Source organism: Ylistrum balloti, unplaced genomic scaffold (assembly GCF_031769215.1).
Source record: "Ylistrum balloti isolate Yb309-2 unplaced genomic scaffold, AGI_CSIRO_Ybal_v1 Utg371162, whole genome shotgun sequence".
Taxonomy (NCBI): Eukaryota; Metazoa; Mollusca; class Bivalvia; order Pectinida; family Pectinidae; genus Ylistrum; species Ylistrum balloti.
In genome coordinates, this window is record NW_026782635.1 from 63,547 (window position 1) to 82,186 (window position 18,640).

At 34.9% G+C, this 18,640-nt stretch overlaps 1 protein-coding gene across 1 annotated transcript; it reads left to right on the forward strand.

Moving 5' to 3' along the window:
• The first annotated feature begins 6,997 nt into the window (after positions 1-6,997).
• LOC132561173 (proton channel OtopLc-like) lies at positions 6,998-18,640 on the forward strand. Its single transcript, XM_060225899.1, has 8 exons — positions 6,998-7,019; positions 13,505-13,634; positions 14,046-14,169; positions 14,900-15,146; positions 15,923-16,086; positions 16,824-16,986; positions 17,306-17,473; positions 17,868-18,640. The coding sequence occupies exons 1-8, from the start codon at positions 6,998-7,000 to the stop codon at positions 18,638-18,640; spliced, it is 1,791 nt and encodes a 596-aa protein (XP_060081882.1).

Here is an 18,640-nt window from a genome sequence, read left to right on the forward strand (position 1 = left end):
AGACTAGAGTGATAGATATAGTATCCCTAGATATCTAGACTAGAGTGATAGATATAGTATCCCTAGATATCTAGAGTTATAGATATAGTATCCCTAGATATCTAGAGTTATAGATAGAGTATCCCTAAATATCTAGAGTGATTGATACAGTATGCCTAGATATCTAGACTAGAGTGATAGATACAGTAGATATCTAGAGTGATATATACAGTATCCCTAGATACCTACATTACAGTGATAGATACAGTATCCCTAGATATCTAGTGATAGATACAATATTCATAGATATCTAGACTAGAGTGATAGATGCAGTATCCCTAGATATCTAGAGTTATATATACAGTATCCCTAAATATCTAGAGTGATTGATACAGTATCCCTAGATATCTAGACTAGAGTGATAGATATAGTATCCCTAGATATCTAGACTAGAGTGATAGATACAGAATCCCTAGATATCTAAACCAGAGTGATATATGCACTATCCCTAGATATCTAGAGTTATAGATACAGTATCCCTAAATATCTAGAGTGATGTATACAGTATGCCTAGATATCTAGAATAGAATGATAGATACAGAACGCCTAGATATCTAGAATAGAATGATAAATATATTATCCTTAGATATCTAGAGTGATAGATACAGTATCCCTAGATATCTAGAGTGATAGATACAGTATCCCTAGATATCTAGAGTGATAGATGCAGTATCCCTAGATATCTAGAGTGATAGATACAGTATCCCTTGATACCTACACTATAGTGATAGATACTGTATCGCTAGATATCTAGACTATAGTGATAGATACAGTATACCTAGATATCTAGAGAGATACAGTATCCCTAGATACCTACATTATAGTAATAGATACAGTATCGCTAGATATCTAGACTATAGTGATAGATACAGTATCCCTAGATATCTAGACTAGAGTAATAGATACAATATCTCTAGATATCTAGAAAAGAGTGATAGATACAGTATCGCTAGATATCTAGACTAGAGTGGTAGATGCAGTATCCCTAGATATCTAGACTAGAGTGATAGATACAGAATCCCTAGATATCTCGACTAGAGTGATAGATGCACTATCCCTAGATATCTAGAGTTATAGATACAGTATCGCTAAATATCTAGAGTGATTGATACAGTATGCCTAGATATCTAGACTAGAGTGATAGATACATTATCCCTAGATATCTAGAGTAATATATACAATATGCCTAGATATCTAGAGTGATAGATTCAGTATCCCTAGATATCTTGAGAGATAGATACAGTATCCATATATCTGGAGAGATAGATACAGTAACCCTCGATATCTGGAGAGATAGATACAGTATTCCTAGATATCTGGAGAGATAGATGTTTCCTCTCCCCATGGATTTTACCTATATTCTTTGTGCATTTTGTTGCAGTCGGAATTATTAAACTTGTGATTTAATGAATACCTTAAAATACAAATTTAAAAAAAAAACTCACCATAACACAAAGTTACCAAGTGCAGGAGACCGAAAATTGACACCATAATATCCATCATCAGCCTGGACAAATGGAGTTTTTTGTTCCCTATAGTTGGCGTCATTATGCAAAAGCATTAATATAGCTTTATTAATCAAAATTCACCTACAGTTAAATTCTCCAAAACCGATAATTGCTTATTAAGTCTATCAGTATAGGTGATTTATCTTGGACGATAAAGTTTTTTTGATAGATCAAAGTGTTAGACAAATATCTGGTGCTGTGCAATTTCCGTCTGTGCTTCCTGCGAGTGTCAATTCACGTGGATACACAAATATTAATCTGATCCAGAAACATCAGACAGTTATCCTAGAACAAATGGTACCTTGGTGATACTATAAAAACAAGAAAATACCAACGTGGCAACATAATTCAAACTCAATTTCAATAATGTGAACAAAAGCAAGATTTACGAGGAAACTTCCATAAAAGTACAAGGAGAATAAGACCAGGTGTACCGAGATAGTAAGCGTCTTCTGTTTCATTGACAATAACCGCCAAACAAATCATAGATCACAATGTTTAATCTCACCTGACTGTTTGTCAGACGTACCTTCCAGGCATAGTTTGCACAAATACATCGTGATAATGGTGACGTAATGCATTGTTTATTATCTGATCACCGGTAGAATTCTGAATCCTCAACATGTTGCTATGGGGAGAGGGGTATACCGATACAGTAACGAACATATAGAACATTGCGAAATGGATCTATCTAAAGCGAATATTCGATGATAAGAGTATTTATGAATGTGATTTTAAGAGGATTTAATAGGATGATAGTGAACGCAGGCATTTCTGCCTCTGTATTCACACCAATGCAATGTATTAATATGAACATAATTATTTTAGAGAGTGACACTACACGAAAGAGCCAAACAGAGAGCGATACAGAGTATGAACCAGCCATCTTCCTACTTTTCGCCTCAGAGTCCGTCAAAACACATTTTCTTCACCGCTTCCCTCGCAGGCTTTCTGCCATTTTGGAAGACGGCAGATTTATTTACAGTTCTTTGCGCATGCGTCAAAGGGCAGGACTTCCCGTATTATTATAAATAAACACTGAGTCGTTTCGAATTCTAATTAAAAACTATTTATTACGTTAGATTGGTAGCGATTTATTTTTCAATTGCGGTCTTACAGGGAATGTCAGAACTTTTGCTACCTCTAGATATCTATATATTTATATAAAATAGTATCGGTGAGCATATATTTTTTTGTTTACAAAACACGTCAATTTAATGTTCACATATATAATGTATATAAAATGTGTGTCCGTACACTAAGGCCGGTCAGGCAAGTCAAAAAACATCAAATATGCGAGTGTATCTAGCTATTCAGTGTTCATCTGATATATCTACAAGTGCCCGATTTATATATTAATGACTTGATTAAGAAATATCCTTAGTTATATTCCTATATATATAGAAAAGTAATAAACTATATCTCACACTTATTTCTATGCCATTTCTAAATTTATATCTACCACGACTGAACCGAACAACGTGCATACATCATTAGCTGTCGGTCTGTTTAACAAGACATCATTTTACCACTTTTTCTTCAAAATACACCTTTTTTCATTTCTAAACATCCTTTTAATTTTGCAAGCACCTTTTAATACCTTGGAAAACATATTTTTTTAAGTTAATAGGAGCTTTATTGACGACAAAATGGATTAAAATGACTACAAACTAGATTACAACACTAGGTCAACAGAGATATTTAAGAACAGTTGGAAAACTACGAGCATTTTGTTTGTCAAAGGTTACATTGATGCTGATAAACGACAAACTAACAATAGAAAATGACGTATCATGCGACGAAAAAAAAACAAAAACAAAAAAACAAACTTTCGTAAACAATAATTGCTATCACTATTTAGTGAGAATTGCAGCACGGATTTAAGTATCTAATGATGGTCCCAAATTACTATAACTATTTTTATTTTTAAATTTATCAGAAAAACAAAACGACGAGCAAGCGGCCATCTTAGATATTTGGAGTTAATTAAGATTTAAACCTCCCAAATGGCATGTTTTTCACATTGTGATGATTTTGAAATCGAAACAAGAAGCACCATTCATTTTCTGGCTTGAAAATGAGTCTTTTAGCATTACTGCTGTAACAAATACATAATGCAGTTTAATCTATATGTTTCTCTAGTGTAAATATATATTGAAAGGTTCTTATACCTTAGTATACAAAAGAACACAAGAAAATAAGAACATAGCAACATAGTCATAATTAAAACTCAAATTCCATTAAAATAGCGCAAAATATGAATGAAAGAAAGATTTACACTTCCAGTGTACATAATTTCATTTTCTATATCACCACAGTGTTATTGACATTCAAGAAGTGTTTGCTTCATTATAGATTAAAAAAAAAAACAGAACGAAATAAAGTGCTCTAGTTGATAGTAACAAAACGAGGTCGATGGTGGTGAGGGACTTAAATATCACTGATGCAGTATATCTAAAAATATTAAAATCAAGCAAGATTCAAGATACAATTTTCTTTCCATGGTACCATTTCTCCTTCCAGTGCTACAAACGGCTTCCCAAAAGATGCAGTCAAAATGTGATCTCAATAAGCATAGAAATGGAGGTCGTTGTTAAATGACCCTAGCCAACGATCAAAAGTTCAACAATGTAAACCAAACCAGATTTTTTTAATCACAAGATATTTTTGTGATTTTTAAATAAAAAAGTAAATTATCATATTCATTGTTACTTGTGAATAACGGTCAATGATACCTCTAAATACTGTTTAATTAAACCCGTATAAAGGATCGATATCGGATGTTGGAGCTATATGAAAGGACGCCTAGCATTTAGTTTTTTGTTGTTTTATATATGTGTGTGTACGCTACGTGGGGAAGAAAATATTTTATTTGTTCCGAACAATTATCCGCTTTTTTTTATTAAAAAGTCTGTCGTGACAGATATGAATTGTTGTCAAACATGTAGTTTATTAATATTCTTGCTATATCCATTAATATCTGACCGGTGAATGACAACTAATAGTAAAACGTGAGGAAATCCGCATAAAACTCCGTATGATAAGTCACTTCAAGGGAAGAAATTATTGTACACATCATTATAATCATCAAATGGAATCTGGAAGTATTCAAATGAGAAGCCGTGAAAGGAGAGTATATCCCGCCAACATTATACACACTTATTTGTATGTTCCTGCTTATACGAACAGAAATCAGTGGACCGCAGAGGAAAAAAGGAAGTTATAACTACACAGTATAGGGAACGGGCTGAACATCTCTAGACCATGGAAGGAACGGGCTGTAAATCACTGGGCCGCAGCGGGAACAGGAAGTATTTAACTAAACAGCAGAGAGAACGAACTGGAAATCACTGGACCGAAGAGGGAACAGGAAGCAAATCACTACATGGTAGATGGAACGGACTAGGCATCACTAGACCATGGAAGGAATGGGCAGGACATCACTGGACCGCAACGGGAACAGGCGGTATATAACAAGACAGCAGAGGAACGCGTTGGGCAGCACTACACAATGGAAGGAACAGGTGGACATCACTGGACCGCAGAACGATGAACGATCATGTACTGCTCAATGTAATATAAATTAGCAAGTGTTAGCGTTGTGATTTCTTGACAGCAATCAATAAATAGATAATTCATTGTAGAAGGAATTAACTTTGATTTCAGCTTGGGTATGGTCATCATCTGAGTAATCATTTGTCCTTATTTGTCGGATGCTATATAATTATCAACATTATATGGTTCATTATGCAACGAAAACATACGTTTAGTTATCATTTGGGCTGCAGATATTTTTCTAGACACTTGCTAAATGATAATCATCTTTTCTAATTGGTTAAAAATATCTAACTTCCCAAACTTCTATTGGAAAAATTGCAGATCACACTTGACCTAAACAGTTCTCTGGAGTCCAAAAACATGCTCTTATTATAAATTTTTGTTGGATTTGAGATAGAATATGAATTTGCATCCCTGTAACCTTAATTTGTATCCCTGTAACCTTAATTTGTATCCCTGTAACCTTAATTTGTATCCCTGTAACCTTAATTTGTATCCCTGTAACCTTAATTTGTATCCCTGTAAACCTTAATTTGTATCCCTGTAACCTTAATTTGCATCCCTGTAACCTTAATTTGTATCCCTGTAACCTTAATTTGTATCCCTGTAACCTTAATTTGTATCCCTGTAACCTTAATTTGTATCCCTGTAACCTTAATTTGTATCCCTGTAAACCTTAATTTGTATCCCTGTAACCTTAATTTGTATCCCTGTAACCTTAATTTGTATCCCTGTAACCTTATTTTGTATCCCTGTAACCTTAATTTGTATCCCTGTAACCTTAATTTGTATCCCTGTAACCTTAATTTGTATCCCTGTAACCTTAATTTGTATCCCTGTAACCTTATCCCTGTAACCTTTTTGTATCCCTGTAACCTTAATTTGTATCCCTGTAACCTTAATTTGTATCCCTGTAACCTTAATTTGTATCCCTGTAACCTTAATTTGTATCCCTGTAACCTTATTTTGTATCCCTGTAACCTTATTTTGTATCCCTGTAATTTTAACTCACACCCCTTTAATCTTAATTCGCATCCCTTTAATCTTAATTTGCATCCCTTTAATCTTAATTTGTATCCCTTTAATCTTAATTTGTATCCCTTTAATCTTATTTCGCATCCCTGTAACCTTAATTTGTATCCCTTTAATCTTATTTCGCATCCCTGTAACCTTAATTTGTATCCCTTTAATCTTATTTCGCATCCCTGTAACCTTAATTTGTATCCCTTTAATCTTATTTCGCATCCCTGTAACCTTAATTTGTATCCCTGTAACCTTAATTTGTATCCCTTTAATCTTATTTCGCATCCCTGTAACCTTAATTTGTATCCCTTTAATCTTATTTCTCACCCCTGTAACCTTAATTTGTATCCCTTTAATCTTAATTCTCACCCCTGTAACCTTAATTTGTATCCCTTTAATCTTATTTCTCACCCCTGTAATCTTAATTTGTATCCCTTTAATCTTAATTCTCACCCCTGTAATCTTAATTTGTATCCCTTTAATCTTAATTCGCATTCCTTTAATCTTAATTCATACAGTCTTTATCTGAATTCGAACAAAGTAAGAAAAAGAAATCACCTGTATATAACGCTATGAAATATCCGTTTCGTTTAAGTCTTTATGTACTGTAATCCTAAATTTGATTTCTGATGAATGCGATATGGAAAATGTCGTCTCAAGTCAACATTAATGTTTGATATATAATCAACAACATTATACGTAACATATAAGAAAAGGTAAAAGTGTTTCCATATATGAGCAAGATGGAAAGCAAATATCATTTTTCACCGTTGACCTCCTTGTATGACCTATGTTCTTGCATGACCTTTGAACTTTCTACTTATTTTACCTGTCCGAGAAAGACCTAACACTTCAGGCGGAGGATCACGATGAAATTAGACGTAGACAAAGGTAATGTACTGTAACACTATATATATTAGGCATGTACATTTAGGTGTTAAATGATAACATCTTTAAGTTACCAGCATATTTGTCCGAGTTGACATTACATCGTACGTGTCAGCTAAACTTCTGCCCCTAACACGTGTCCCAGCCTGTTAAACACGAGCATGTAAACTTCTTTTAAAGATCCTATTTAACTGTTTTTAAATCTTAATATATGGTCAATGATGAACGAAATAATTAAAAGCGTCGCTATTTATCAATTGTCTTGTCAGTAAAACATAAGAACTTATCAATTAGATTAAAACACATATTATTACTATGAGTTATCTGATAACATCACTAGTGATTAAGTATTTTTTCTAATGATGATATAACTTTTGTACATTCTGCCAATCAGAGCGGGGATTTCTAGTCACTCATTTCTGCCAATCAGAGTGGGGCTTTCTAGTCACTCAATTTTGCCGATCAGAGTGGGGCTTTCTAGTCACTCAATTCTGCCAATCAGCGCAGGACTTTCTAGTAATTCATTTCTACCAATCAGAGCGGGGTTTTCTAGTCACTCATTTCTGCCAATCAGAGCAGGACTTTCTAGTCACTTATTTCTGCCAATCAGAGTGGGGCTTGGAAGCACTGGAAGTTAATTTGAAAAAAAAAAAATCAGAGCAGGACTGTCTAGTCACTCATTTCTGCCAATCAGAGCGGGGCTTTCTAGTCACTCAATTTTGCCAGTCAGAGCAGGATTTTCTAGTCACTCATTTCAGCCAATCAGAGTGGGGCTTTCTAGTCACTCATTTCTGTCAATCAGAAGTGAAATTTCTAGTCACTCATTTCTGCCAATCAGAGCAGGACTTTCTAGCCATTCATTTCTGCCAATCAGAGTGGGGCTTTCTAGTCACTCAATTTTGCCAATCAAAGTGGGGCTTTCTAGTCACTCAATTCTGCCTATCAGAGCGGGGTTTTCTAGTCACTCAATTCTGCCAATCAGAGTGGGGTTTTCTAGTCACTCAATTCTGCCTATCAGAGCGGGGCTTTCTAGTCACTCATTTCTGCCAATCAGAGTGGGGCTTTCTAGTTACTCAATTCTGCCTATCAGAGCGGGGTTTTCTAGTCACTCAATTCTGCCAATCAGAGTGGGGTTTTCTAGTCACTCATTTCTGCCAATCAGAGCGGGTCTTTCTAGTCACTCAATTTTACCAATCAGAGCAGGATTTTCTAGTCACTCATTTCTGCCAATCAGAGTGGGGCTTTCTAGTCACTCATTTCTGTCAATCAGAAGTGAACTTTCTAGTCACTCATTTCTGCCAATCAGAGCAGGACTTTCTAGCCATTCATTTCTGCCAATCAGAGGGGGGCTTTCTAGTCACTCAATTTTGCCAATCAAAGTGGGGCTTTCTAGTCACTCAATTCTGCCTATCAGAGCGGGGTTTTCTTGTCACTCAATTCTGCCAATCAGAGTGGGGTTTTCTAGTCACTCAATTCTGCCTATCAGAGCGGGGTTTTCTAGTCACTCAATTCTGCCAATCAGAGTGGGGTTTTCTAGTCACTCAATTCTGCCTATCAGAGCGGGGCTTTCTAGTCACTCATTTCTGCCAATCAGAGTGAGGCTTTCTAGTCACTCAATTAAAATTTGACGATTTTCTGGCTTGGAAGCACTGGAAGTTAATTTGAAAGAAAAAAAAAACTGTTGGCATGAAAAAAGAATACCGCCTTCAGTAGCCAATTCACAATTGCGTCATCTTGTTGTCATACGTAATATGCTGAATACTCGTGAGCTATATATATTTAAACAGGAAACCATTCAATATCTACTTATGTATATATACGTAATAATTTTTCTTCTCCTGTTTTGGGTGAAGACCACTAAAGTTTCAACAAAAATGATTTCGAGTTTCATAAATCAAATGCCAAAAATTGCATATTATTATGTAAGAAGGTATTTTAATCATAATTTACCAGTTTTCATCAACGCAAATAGGAGTCGAGATAAGCAACTAATAAGTAGGTTTGTTTCCTAAATCTTTCATAAAGGCAACAACGTGTGATCCACATGGGTTGCCTCGTTACCTTATGTAGGATATAGAGACGATAATATTAGTAAACGCATGTAAACATACACGGATCAAAGTTGAAATATTTCATATTCCGGACAGTTGAGTATAAATAATTTTCAAATGCATGTTACTTAACCTTTACGTCAGGATTACAAGTTTTCTTGACCACCTGGCGTCCGGACTAGCGTGATCCACGGTATATAATTGAGTTCAATATAAACAACGGTGATAAATAACGACATACGTACACGCTGTTAGACAAATGTCTGTAATTCAGAAACTTTATAATGAAGAATAAGAATTAATCTGCTTGATATGACGTTGTTTACCTATCCGCGAACCGAAGTCGTTAACTTCTGACTGTCGCGACATACGACGGAGGTGACTTGATATGTTGCTTCTCATGTGTGTACGAAGAATATTTATCTTCTCAGTGCTTGTGAATGTGTACAAGTAAATGTCAAGTATTTGCGGAACCTTAATTATTTTTCTCACACACATATATTTCAGATTTCTTTAAACCTCTCCAACACATACAACTATTTCATGAATAGTTTAGAAAAGTGTTCTAGTAATAGCCACAAGGCGAAACGTCCTTTATATGAGGTAGGGTTGAAAGAAAGGACACGCCACTTTTCAGAAGTGCGTACGAGAAAAGTATGTGACCATTTCAAGGATATATAAGATATCAGTATCCACAGATGAAATACACTGTATAATATCAATTCAACATAGGTTGATTGTTTTTTGTTTGTCATGCTGCCTCAGGTTAGTGCCACAATTGTTCGTACAGGGCCAAACACATCCACAAGGTCGTGTCAATTACCAGACGGCACGTGTCCTTGAAAAACAATAACCATTTCATTGATGGTGCCTTTATGTTGTATCTTTATTTACATGAATCGTGATTGAAGTCGACAGAGCGCTTTGAAGAAATGTGAATCATTGATATTAAACAAATACCAAAGTAAAAATCAATTTCAACATTTGTTTAAGTCGACATAAGAATGATAAACATATCGTGAAAAATATTTTACCCAGAATTCTTCAGAGATTAAGTTGAAAAGCATGTACAGTGAATATGTTTAGTGTGTCTCCTCGTCAAGTCAGGGTCATTTTGAGGCAAAGTCTATTTGTAGTAACTGGCTTTTTCATACAGTGTTTTCGTCATGTGTTATCCTTAGCAATTTGGATAAAGGGCATTTCCCAAGAACACAATTACCACAGTAGCTGATAGTTAACGCCCCGAGAAGGGATTCTGATATCGCACTTTTGAGCTCCACCATGTATCTATTCAAATTGTAAAATTGTCAAAAATGCTACAAAAATTGCAGATGTACTTAATTGCTTACCGCCATGTTTAAGTCTTCTGCTTGGCTCTGCTTTTCAAATTCAACATGTGCACCATACCTCTGCTAGTGATTTTTTAAACTGAGACATGGTGTCCAGTCTACTAAATAAAATTACTAGACTTTCATGAAATCTATTACTATTACTTTAAATCGCATGTCACTTGTGACGCCTTTAAATGGCAGTTTCATTTGAAGACCAAACTTTCGGCAGTAAATACATTTATGTCACTAGGGTCTATATTTCACTGCAAAATGTGTATAAGCAGACGTCATAAGCATTGAACTATGCTGCCTATGGTGTTTATTATCGATATAAAGGACAAAAGTTGCAGATAAGCATAGCATAATGCACAATATTAAAGTGAGAACATTGCTTATGGGTTATGCTTGTCTACCAAACGTTTTTATTGATTTCGGCCATAAAAACCAAACCTGGCAATTTTATGTCTAAATAGGATTTATATTTACATACCACGAAAACAGCGAACAAATTAAAACAGTAAAATGGCTTGATTCTGCACATTTAGAAGAAAAAGGCTAAGTAGCTACTTGTCATTAAAAGCATTCCACCTATCTAAAGTCGGCTAAAAAAGCCTATACGGATTGCCAGAAGTAATGTCTATTTACAAAGTGTATCTAGGTTACGTCTATGTTTGAAGTTACTTTAAGTTTTAAATTATCTACAGCAAAGAGCCAAGCTGACTTGTAATTTAGCAATGTTGCCAGAGGGCTTCGTTATTTGCATACAATTGTACACACGTTAAGGTATATAAAAGTAAATGGCAGCCATCAACTGGACTTAAATATTACGTTTATCATCTTTATGTGGTCAACATTGTCAAACTTTCAGGCGTGGAAGTCTAAATACAGATAAAAACAGCCACAGCTTCTGTTATTCTTAAGTAAATTTATAATTACAAGTAAGACATTTGAGTCATTTGTGAAAACGCTAATGCACGATATTCGAAGCAATTTCCGCGTTAAAGTCTCATTCAGACGTATGGAACCAAGCGAAACACCAATCAGCGATATTTAGGGAATAAGGATATTGAGAACTAAATACAATAAAACATTGTGTGCCTAAATCCAATATCTGACGGAGCCGATTATCTCAAATTTACCATTGTTCATTAGTAGGTCTCCCATGATGACCTACATGTAAATAGATAAAAAAAAATTTCAAATTTTTACTCGTGAAATATAGGAATTTTTCTATTGGATAAAACCAACTGTAAAGGTCACATCGTATATCACCAGTTTTACTAGTGATTTATAGAATTTCGTAGTTTTGACCAATCAGAGCCGTAGTTTCTAAAATTAGATATTCACTGCATTGAGGTTGGTCGATTTTCCTCTTAGTCGGCAAATTGGGGGTGAATGTTGAGTTTATATTTTCCCGGTGCATTTTTGGGTTTTCTCTAACTTGGAATACAAACCTTTTTGAAATCGACTCCTGTCATGAAATGGAAGAATATCAAGTGTTTATTTGAAATGTTGTTGATTTGTTCTGAAGCGTAAGATGTTGGGATGCACTATTTGGAGGTGGATATATGTTTGTTGTGTCATACTAATGTTGTACGCTATATAAACAGAACATATAAAGGAAAACTCATTTAAGTGTTTATCAGTTATTACATAACCCATGTACATGCAATTTCGACATGAAAACTTTAAGTTTGCTGACCTCTCAGATACCACAACAACAAAAATAACGCCATACTTCAAATACTTTAGGTATTCCAGCGTCATCATAACTTAATTCTAAAAATCTTAAATTTTTTCCAGATTTTTTAATGAAATATCGGGAAAAAATCGATGTTTCAAGGAGTTTTATTTCATGGATCATGTTTTGACTTGTTCTTCACGACGGCATGGTTGATTAATATTACAGACTAATGAATTAAACATATTTTATTGCAAAAAAAAATATTACAACAGGATTAGGTACAAGTTATTACAACTTATGAAACACCCTTTCCCCAATATATAACAAAATATAATTAGACAACGCAATAGCCATATGGCAACAGAGAGAGAGAGAGAGAGAGAGAGGAGGAGGAGGGGGAGGAGGATGATTGAGGGGGTAGTTTTGGTGGATGACGTCAAGTGAACCTATTACTAGATTTAATAAAGTTTTGGACATTCAAAATAATTTTCGAGTTTGTTTCAAAAGAAAGATCTTTATAACCATACAATACCAAATCTAAATCACAATGTATGGGTAAATTTACATACTAAACTTACTACTCCTGTAGTGGTGACTAAATAGCGACTATATGCAGATTAGTGTTTATTGGAGTTGATGAAGGTAATGTTTGAGTTATTGGAAAACAGAGTCTTCAGCGTATACATTTGCAAACCAGGGTGGCGAGTGGTGTGCCCCAGTCAACAGAAATACCTGTGTATGGGTATCTAGATGATACATTTGTACCGGCTAGGTTTCTGATGTTACAAACACTTAAATATAGATAAATAAATATTGTTTTACCTACAATGAGAGTAATAATAAAGTAATGTATACACGATTTCCTGTCTGACGGTGTTATGTTTTAGATCATGCAGTGCTGAGACAAAGATACGTCCGTTGAATGTACACTAAGACAGGTCAAGTGTGACACGTTGTAAACAAAACGCTCGTGTTTGTATGTCGCTATTCAGTCTTACATGAAACCAAAATTCACTGTAACATTATCACTCCTCAGTATGGCGTTACTTTTCAATTATTGATAATACTATTCACAGTTGTGGAGTCGTGCATTCACTAGCTCTTAGGTCAAACCATGACGCTGAAATCATAGTATATGTAGTATTATTATTTATGTCAAGATTTCAAGATTTCGAAAATAAAAGAAATTTTGGTTTGCTTATAAACAACTATACGTATCCCTTTCCTGAACTTTTTACGGTACGTTCTTTCGATAATGATAATTAAAAATATCGGTTTTTTTTTTAATCGGCGTAATTGCATTATAAAATGAAAATGTATCGTTTAATAAGACGCAAAGAAATCGTTGTATTTTCCACCGACAAAATATGAATGAAGATATATATGTCAATCATCGTTCTAGATTTGTTCCATTTTAAATAGATCCTGAAGCGGACACGGAAATGGTAAAGTGTGACGGAGAGACTTCACCGCTCAACTTGGTATCAGAAGGGACATCGTACGATATTCCGCTGCCTACTGGGGGCGAAAACGTTACCTCAGAGGGAGTTAGGTAATAATCATAATCTTCATATTAATTCAATTTCATGATTTATGTATTTTTTAAAATCGTTTTTTAATTCTCGCTAACATTTACATAAGGGATAAATTCCAATTTTATTGAAGGAAAATACAATTTGCTTAAGCTTAAAGGGAGACAATTACACTTTTTGAAACCGAATCTCAGCAAAAACCTAATATTTCTATATATGATACATCTACAATTACGGATTTTTATGCGTTATACATACGTGACGAAAAATTGTCTTGTGAATTGTGTAACTAATTCCTGAACTTGTCATTTTTGTCTAATTATTTTGAAACTGATCATATAAATTTTATACGTGTTAAATAAACTCTTTACGTTTTTATTCCTTTCTTTGACCGCTACTGACGTATGTAATGTGTTTGCTGTCTGTATCAGTCGTGCCGACGTTGTGATTATACTGAGCGGACTATATGGAATCCTGTTGGTGGTCATCGGTCTTGTCCTTCCTATTGCCGAGGCCTTCGTGCATACGGACTGGGGACAGAATTACATATTTGAGGTATGCGTTAACAGATGCCTTAGTTGCTAATGCTTTGGTCAATTGGTCGTAGGACAATTGGTTCGAAACCGGGGATCAGTGAATCACCCTTGTCGACTCCAAATACAATATGATAGGGCATGGATCGGTTAACATATGTTTTTTTCATATTTTGATTAAGCATTGTCTTTAGCAACGGGATATGGCAGGAATTATCCAGCCTGTAAAACTTTTAATTTTCCATTTCTTGAGATCAACATCCCTACATCCTTAACCTATAGTATTGACATGTCGCAGCTGATTCGTAAAGAGCAAAATGTGAAAAAACATTGCAGTTGAAACGTAAAGAAACAATGGTTTTCGATAAATGATGAACAGTTTATCATTGATTTTGAATTATTGGTGTTAAATTATAACTTTATAATTATAACTAAAGGAGTAATTTCACATTATTTTGTACGGTTGATTTTATGACATTTCATGCATGGATGCAAAACTCAAACCCTCCAATAAATAGAAGAAATGACAAATCAAGGCTTTAACGTTTCTGTCAATATGAAACAGTTGAATTTGCACTTGTTCTAATACTCCATATAAAAAGAACATAGTATTGTGCAATAGCTTGCAAAACATTTTTTTAAACGACGGGAGACCTGTCTGATATCGTGGATATATCTTAAAACGATATCTATCTTAAATATTACAAATACTGAAAATTTTTCTGTTAATTTTTCTATTAATTGTCTTCCAGTTTTTCTATATCTACGTGTACACTGCTAGTCTGGCTTTTCTGCTCTTCATCTACCTGTTTTTACTGAGGTCTGAACCTCTTCCGAAACCTACCTGGTTTTATTCGTTATGTACGTGGATACGTTCGAAGATCTCCGCAAGCAAACATAACAAAGAAGAAAGTGTTTCTAAAAAGCCCCAACAGAAGATAAGTTTTGGTGGAGTGACGCATGAGACGGGTAGCTTCTTCCTCCGTCTGGGAGCTGTTGGTAAAATGCTTCATTTTTTTCGATCATAGTTATATATTATTATCCAAATAATGTGTTTTGAAAGGAAATCGTGAGGTAAATGAAGTGATACAAAGTATTCTTAACGAATTTAAAACTGAAACTAAGATTGCATTTTTGAGAATCAAACCCTCGAAAATAAGAAATAATATAGTTACAGAAAAGGAGTTAAAATCAGATGTAAGATTCCGTATATAGCCATTATGATTTCAGCAATATTATAATTATAATTCGTCTTGAGAATCGGGTTTGTCACCTGCTCCATTCAGATACTTTTTCTCACCGATAATGCAAGTTCGAAATTCATTTTTGCTTGCGTTATCAAAACAAAAGAAAAAAACCCAAACAAACAAACAAAAACAAAAATTTAGAAATACAAATGCAGGTCCATAGACCTTCTTTCGATCACTGACGGCGGAGACATAAAACAAATGAACTTATCTGCAACATGATATAACATGATATGTACTATTTCATAACAAATATATGCAACTATTTCAAGGTTTTCACTTGTGGTGCCGGAAATGCTTACAGCTTCATCTCCAGATTTTGTGACCTTTCAGATTGTCTTTACCCGATTCTCAAAAGTGATTTTTCATTTATCACCGATATTCCTATTTTTAATATAAAATTCTTATAGGTCTGTCTACATATCGAGCTGATACCTGTTACTCAACGGGAAAAGCAATAAACAGAACGAATTTCTAGCATAGAATATTATAAAAATTAAGCAAATAATCCAACATTATTCTTGACAGGTTTCGGTATCGGAAGTATGGTACTGGACGCGCTGTATTTTGGTCAGTATTTCGAGTTTGGGGACAGCCATAAATTCTGCATGGATGCCACGCAGATACTGAAGCCAGCCATCAAATCTTGTTTCTCGTTTTCACAACTCTTCTTCATCTTCCGAAATTCAAGGGTAAGTCTGAACTATGAATGCTACATATACTCAAAAATGGTATTGTTTTCCTGCATATTTGATCACTGCAGAGTTTTCCTCGTTTTTTATGATGTTCTAGCTGAATATCACATTTCGCTCCATTATTGTGAACAAAAAGACCACCGAGCACTAAACACCAATATACTCTGAACATTGTAAATCAGACAAGCGTCCAGTGTTGGTACTATGTTTTATTGTAAACATAAAGGCAACACCGTCTATCATTGCTCCTTTGATTTGTCGTTTAAGCTAGTGTACCTCATTGTCCCTGTGTTTAGCTTATAGTGTATGACTATTATTTTGGTGTTTAGACTAGCGAACATCATTGCTCCTGTATATGATCCTATATTTAGACTAGGTTTAGGGATTTTTTAACGCCCCAAGATTTGTTATATGATTGGATAGTAGACTGTTTCTGGTTAAACGTCCTGAAATTGGTGCTATGGTTGGTATGTAGACTAGCGTCCATCACTTTTTGTTTTAGGTTTACCGTTCTAAAATTGATAATATATTTAGTTTTTAGACTAGCGATAATCATACTATAGCGGAGGTTTTAGACACCTATCGATTAGTACTGTAGAGTTGTAAGAAAATAACTCAATATTTTGTAGTGGTAATTGCTGGCGTACACCATTGCTTGTATACTGTATTTCTTTCATCATTATTCTTGCTCTTTGTTTATAACCGAGCTTCCACCAATATTATTTACTCTTTAGGTGAGCATACTGAAGCATTCCTTCGTCGCCCGGTTTGGGTTCATGCACATGAGCGCTACAAACGTTTGCGTTTGGTTTCGAGTCATTGTCGTGGAGACGCTTCATTCAATACACAGCCACAAAAAATCACACCATTACGCCAGGTTGAACTCAACAAGAATAGGTAATTCTTTGTGTTAAAGAATGCAAAGAGGTTATTGATAAATTGTGATTATTGTGTCAGTTTTTTTAATTATATGTCCATGGAACAGTTTATACGATGCTTTCCAAACACAATGTGTCAACTGTAAAGGGAACTACCGTCCTACTTGATAATCGTACTTCATTTCAAAACTTAATAACACAGTGAATGTCTGGATTCAAATTCACATCTAAGAGATATTTACAAAATCAACCTCCATACTTAATTAATGATAGGTAATAACTAAGCAAAACTTAAAAATATAACAATGTGATTGGTAAATTTGAGTTTACTCTTTCAGTGGAGCATAATGTAAGTCATAGTTGGATTAATCGGGAAATCGGGATGTCGTATTTCCCCGCACTTCCCGAACTTTCATGTCAGTGGAGCAATTTGATTGGTCAAGTTCTGCGGTCTGCAAGTCCCTACCTATATCCTTTCACTATTGAGTACAGCGTCATCTGCGCTGGTAAGTAGCCATTCTAACTTCCAAACTACAACAAGTAACGTCACCATATTAGTACTGTAAATCCGTTTTTGAGTTTTAAAAATTTGTATTTTGACAAAAACTTGAAGCAAATCGATATATCTATAATTCGAGACTGGCAATATGGTCGTTGGACTATAATTGTCAATGGGCCGTAATATCCACTAAAATGATAACAATAATTTGAGAAAGAGAAAATCGTATATTTTTGATGTACGAGAAAGCTACATGCATAACAACACGTTCTCATAATTCGCTCAAGACACCAAGTTTTTTTTTTTGTTTTTTGCTTGTTTTGTTTTTGGTTTTTGTTTTTGTTTGTTTTTTTTGTTTTTTTTGTTTTTTTTTATGCCATAAGCAGTGTTTTTTATTCCAGGGATATTTTTTGTGATGTGGCAAAATGTCGGTATGACTTCTAAAAGGGCTTCAACAATTGATGACATACCACACAGCCACCATCTGATCAGCATTGATTGTGCAAGCTCCAGTCGTGGCCTTTTTCTTGGAATTTTGACATTCGTTGCATCACTTGTTTCAATGATTATTTTTAGTGTCGTTGTACAGACAGACAACGAGAGTCAAGTGATCGTCCTAGTAGTTTATCTAAGTGAAATTATTGCATATATATTCATGATAATTGCATCTATTTTCGCTATGATTCGCATGCGCCATTTAAAATTTTCAAGTAATTTAACCGACGAACTGGAAAAAATTTTGGCCTGGTTATCGTTCAGTGGACTTTTCATGTTTTCAGTCTTTAGTATTTTTGCTGCAGTTTATTTCATTGACACTCTGGAAGCTGTCTTGACGATTGTAACAAGTATATTTTCAATGATACAAGCGACGCTTCAGACAATGTTGCTGATCATGGGAATGGGGATGTCAGCCGGAAGTCAAATGCACGCGACAAAAAAGTCGGGGAGAGAGTTCGTTACTTTCCTGCTCATGTGTAATATAACAATGTGGGCGAATACGACTTTTCAGATAAAGAATGTCGCCCACAACCCAGTGCAACTGCAGTTCTACGGACCGGAAGCCTGGGGAATATTCACCCATGTTTCAGTACCACTCTCCATCTTTTTCCGGTTTCATTCTACGGTGTGTCTTTCTCATATTTGGAAACACGCCTGGAAAATGAAACAGCAATAG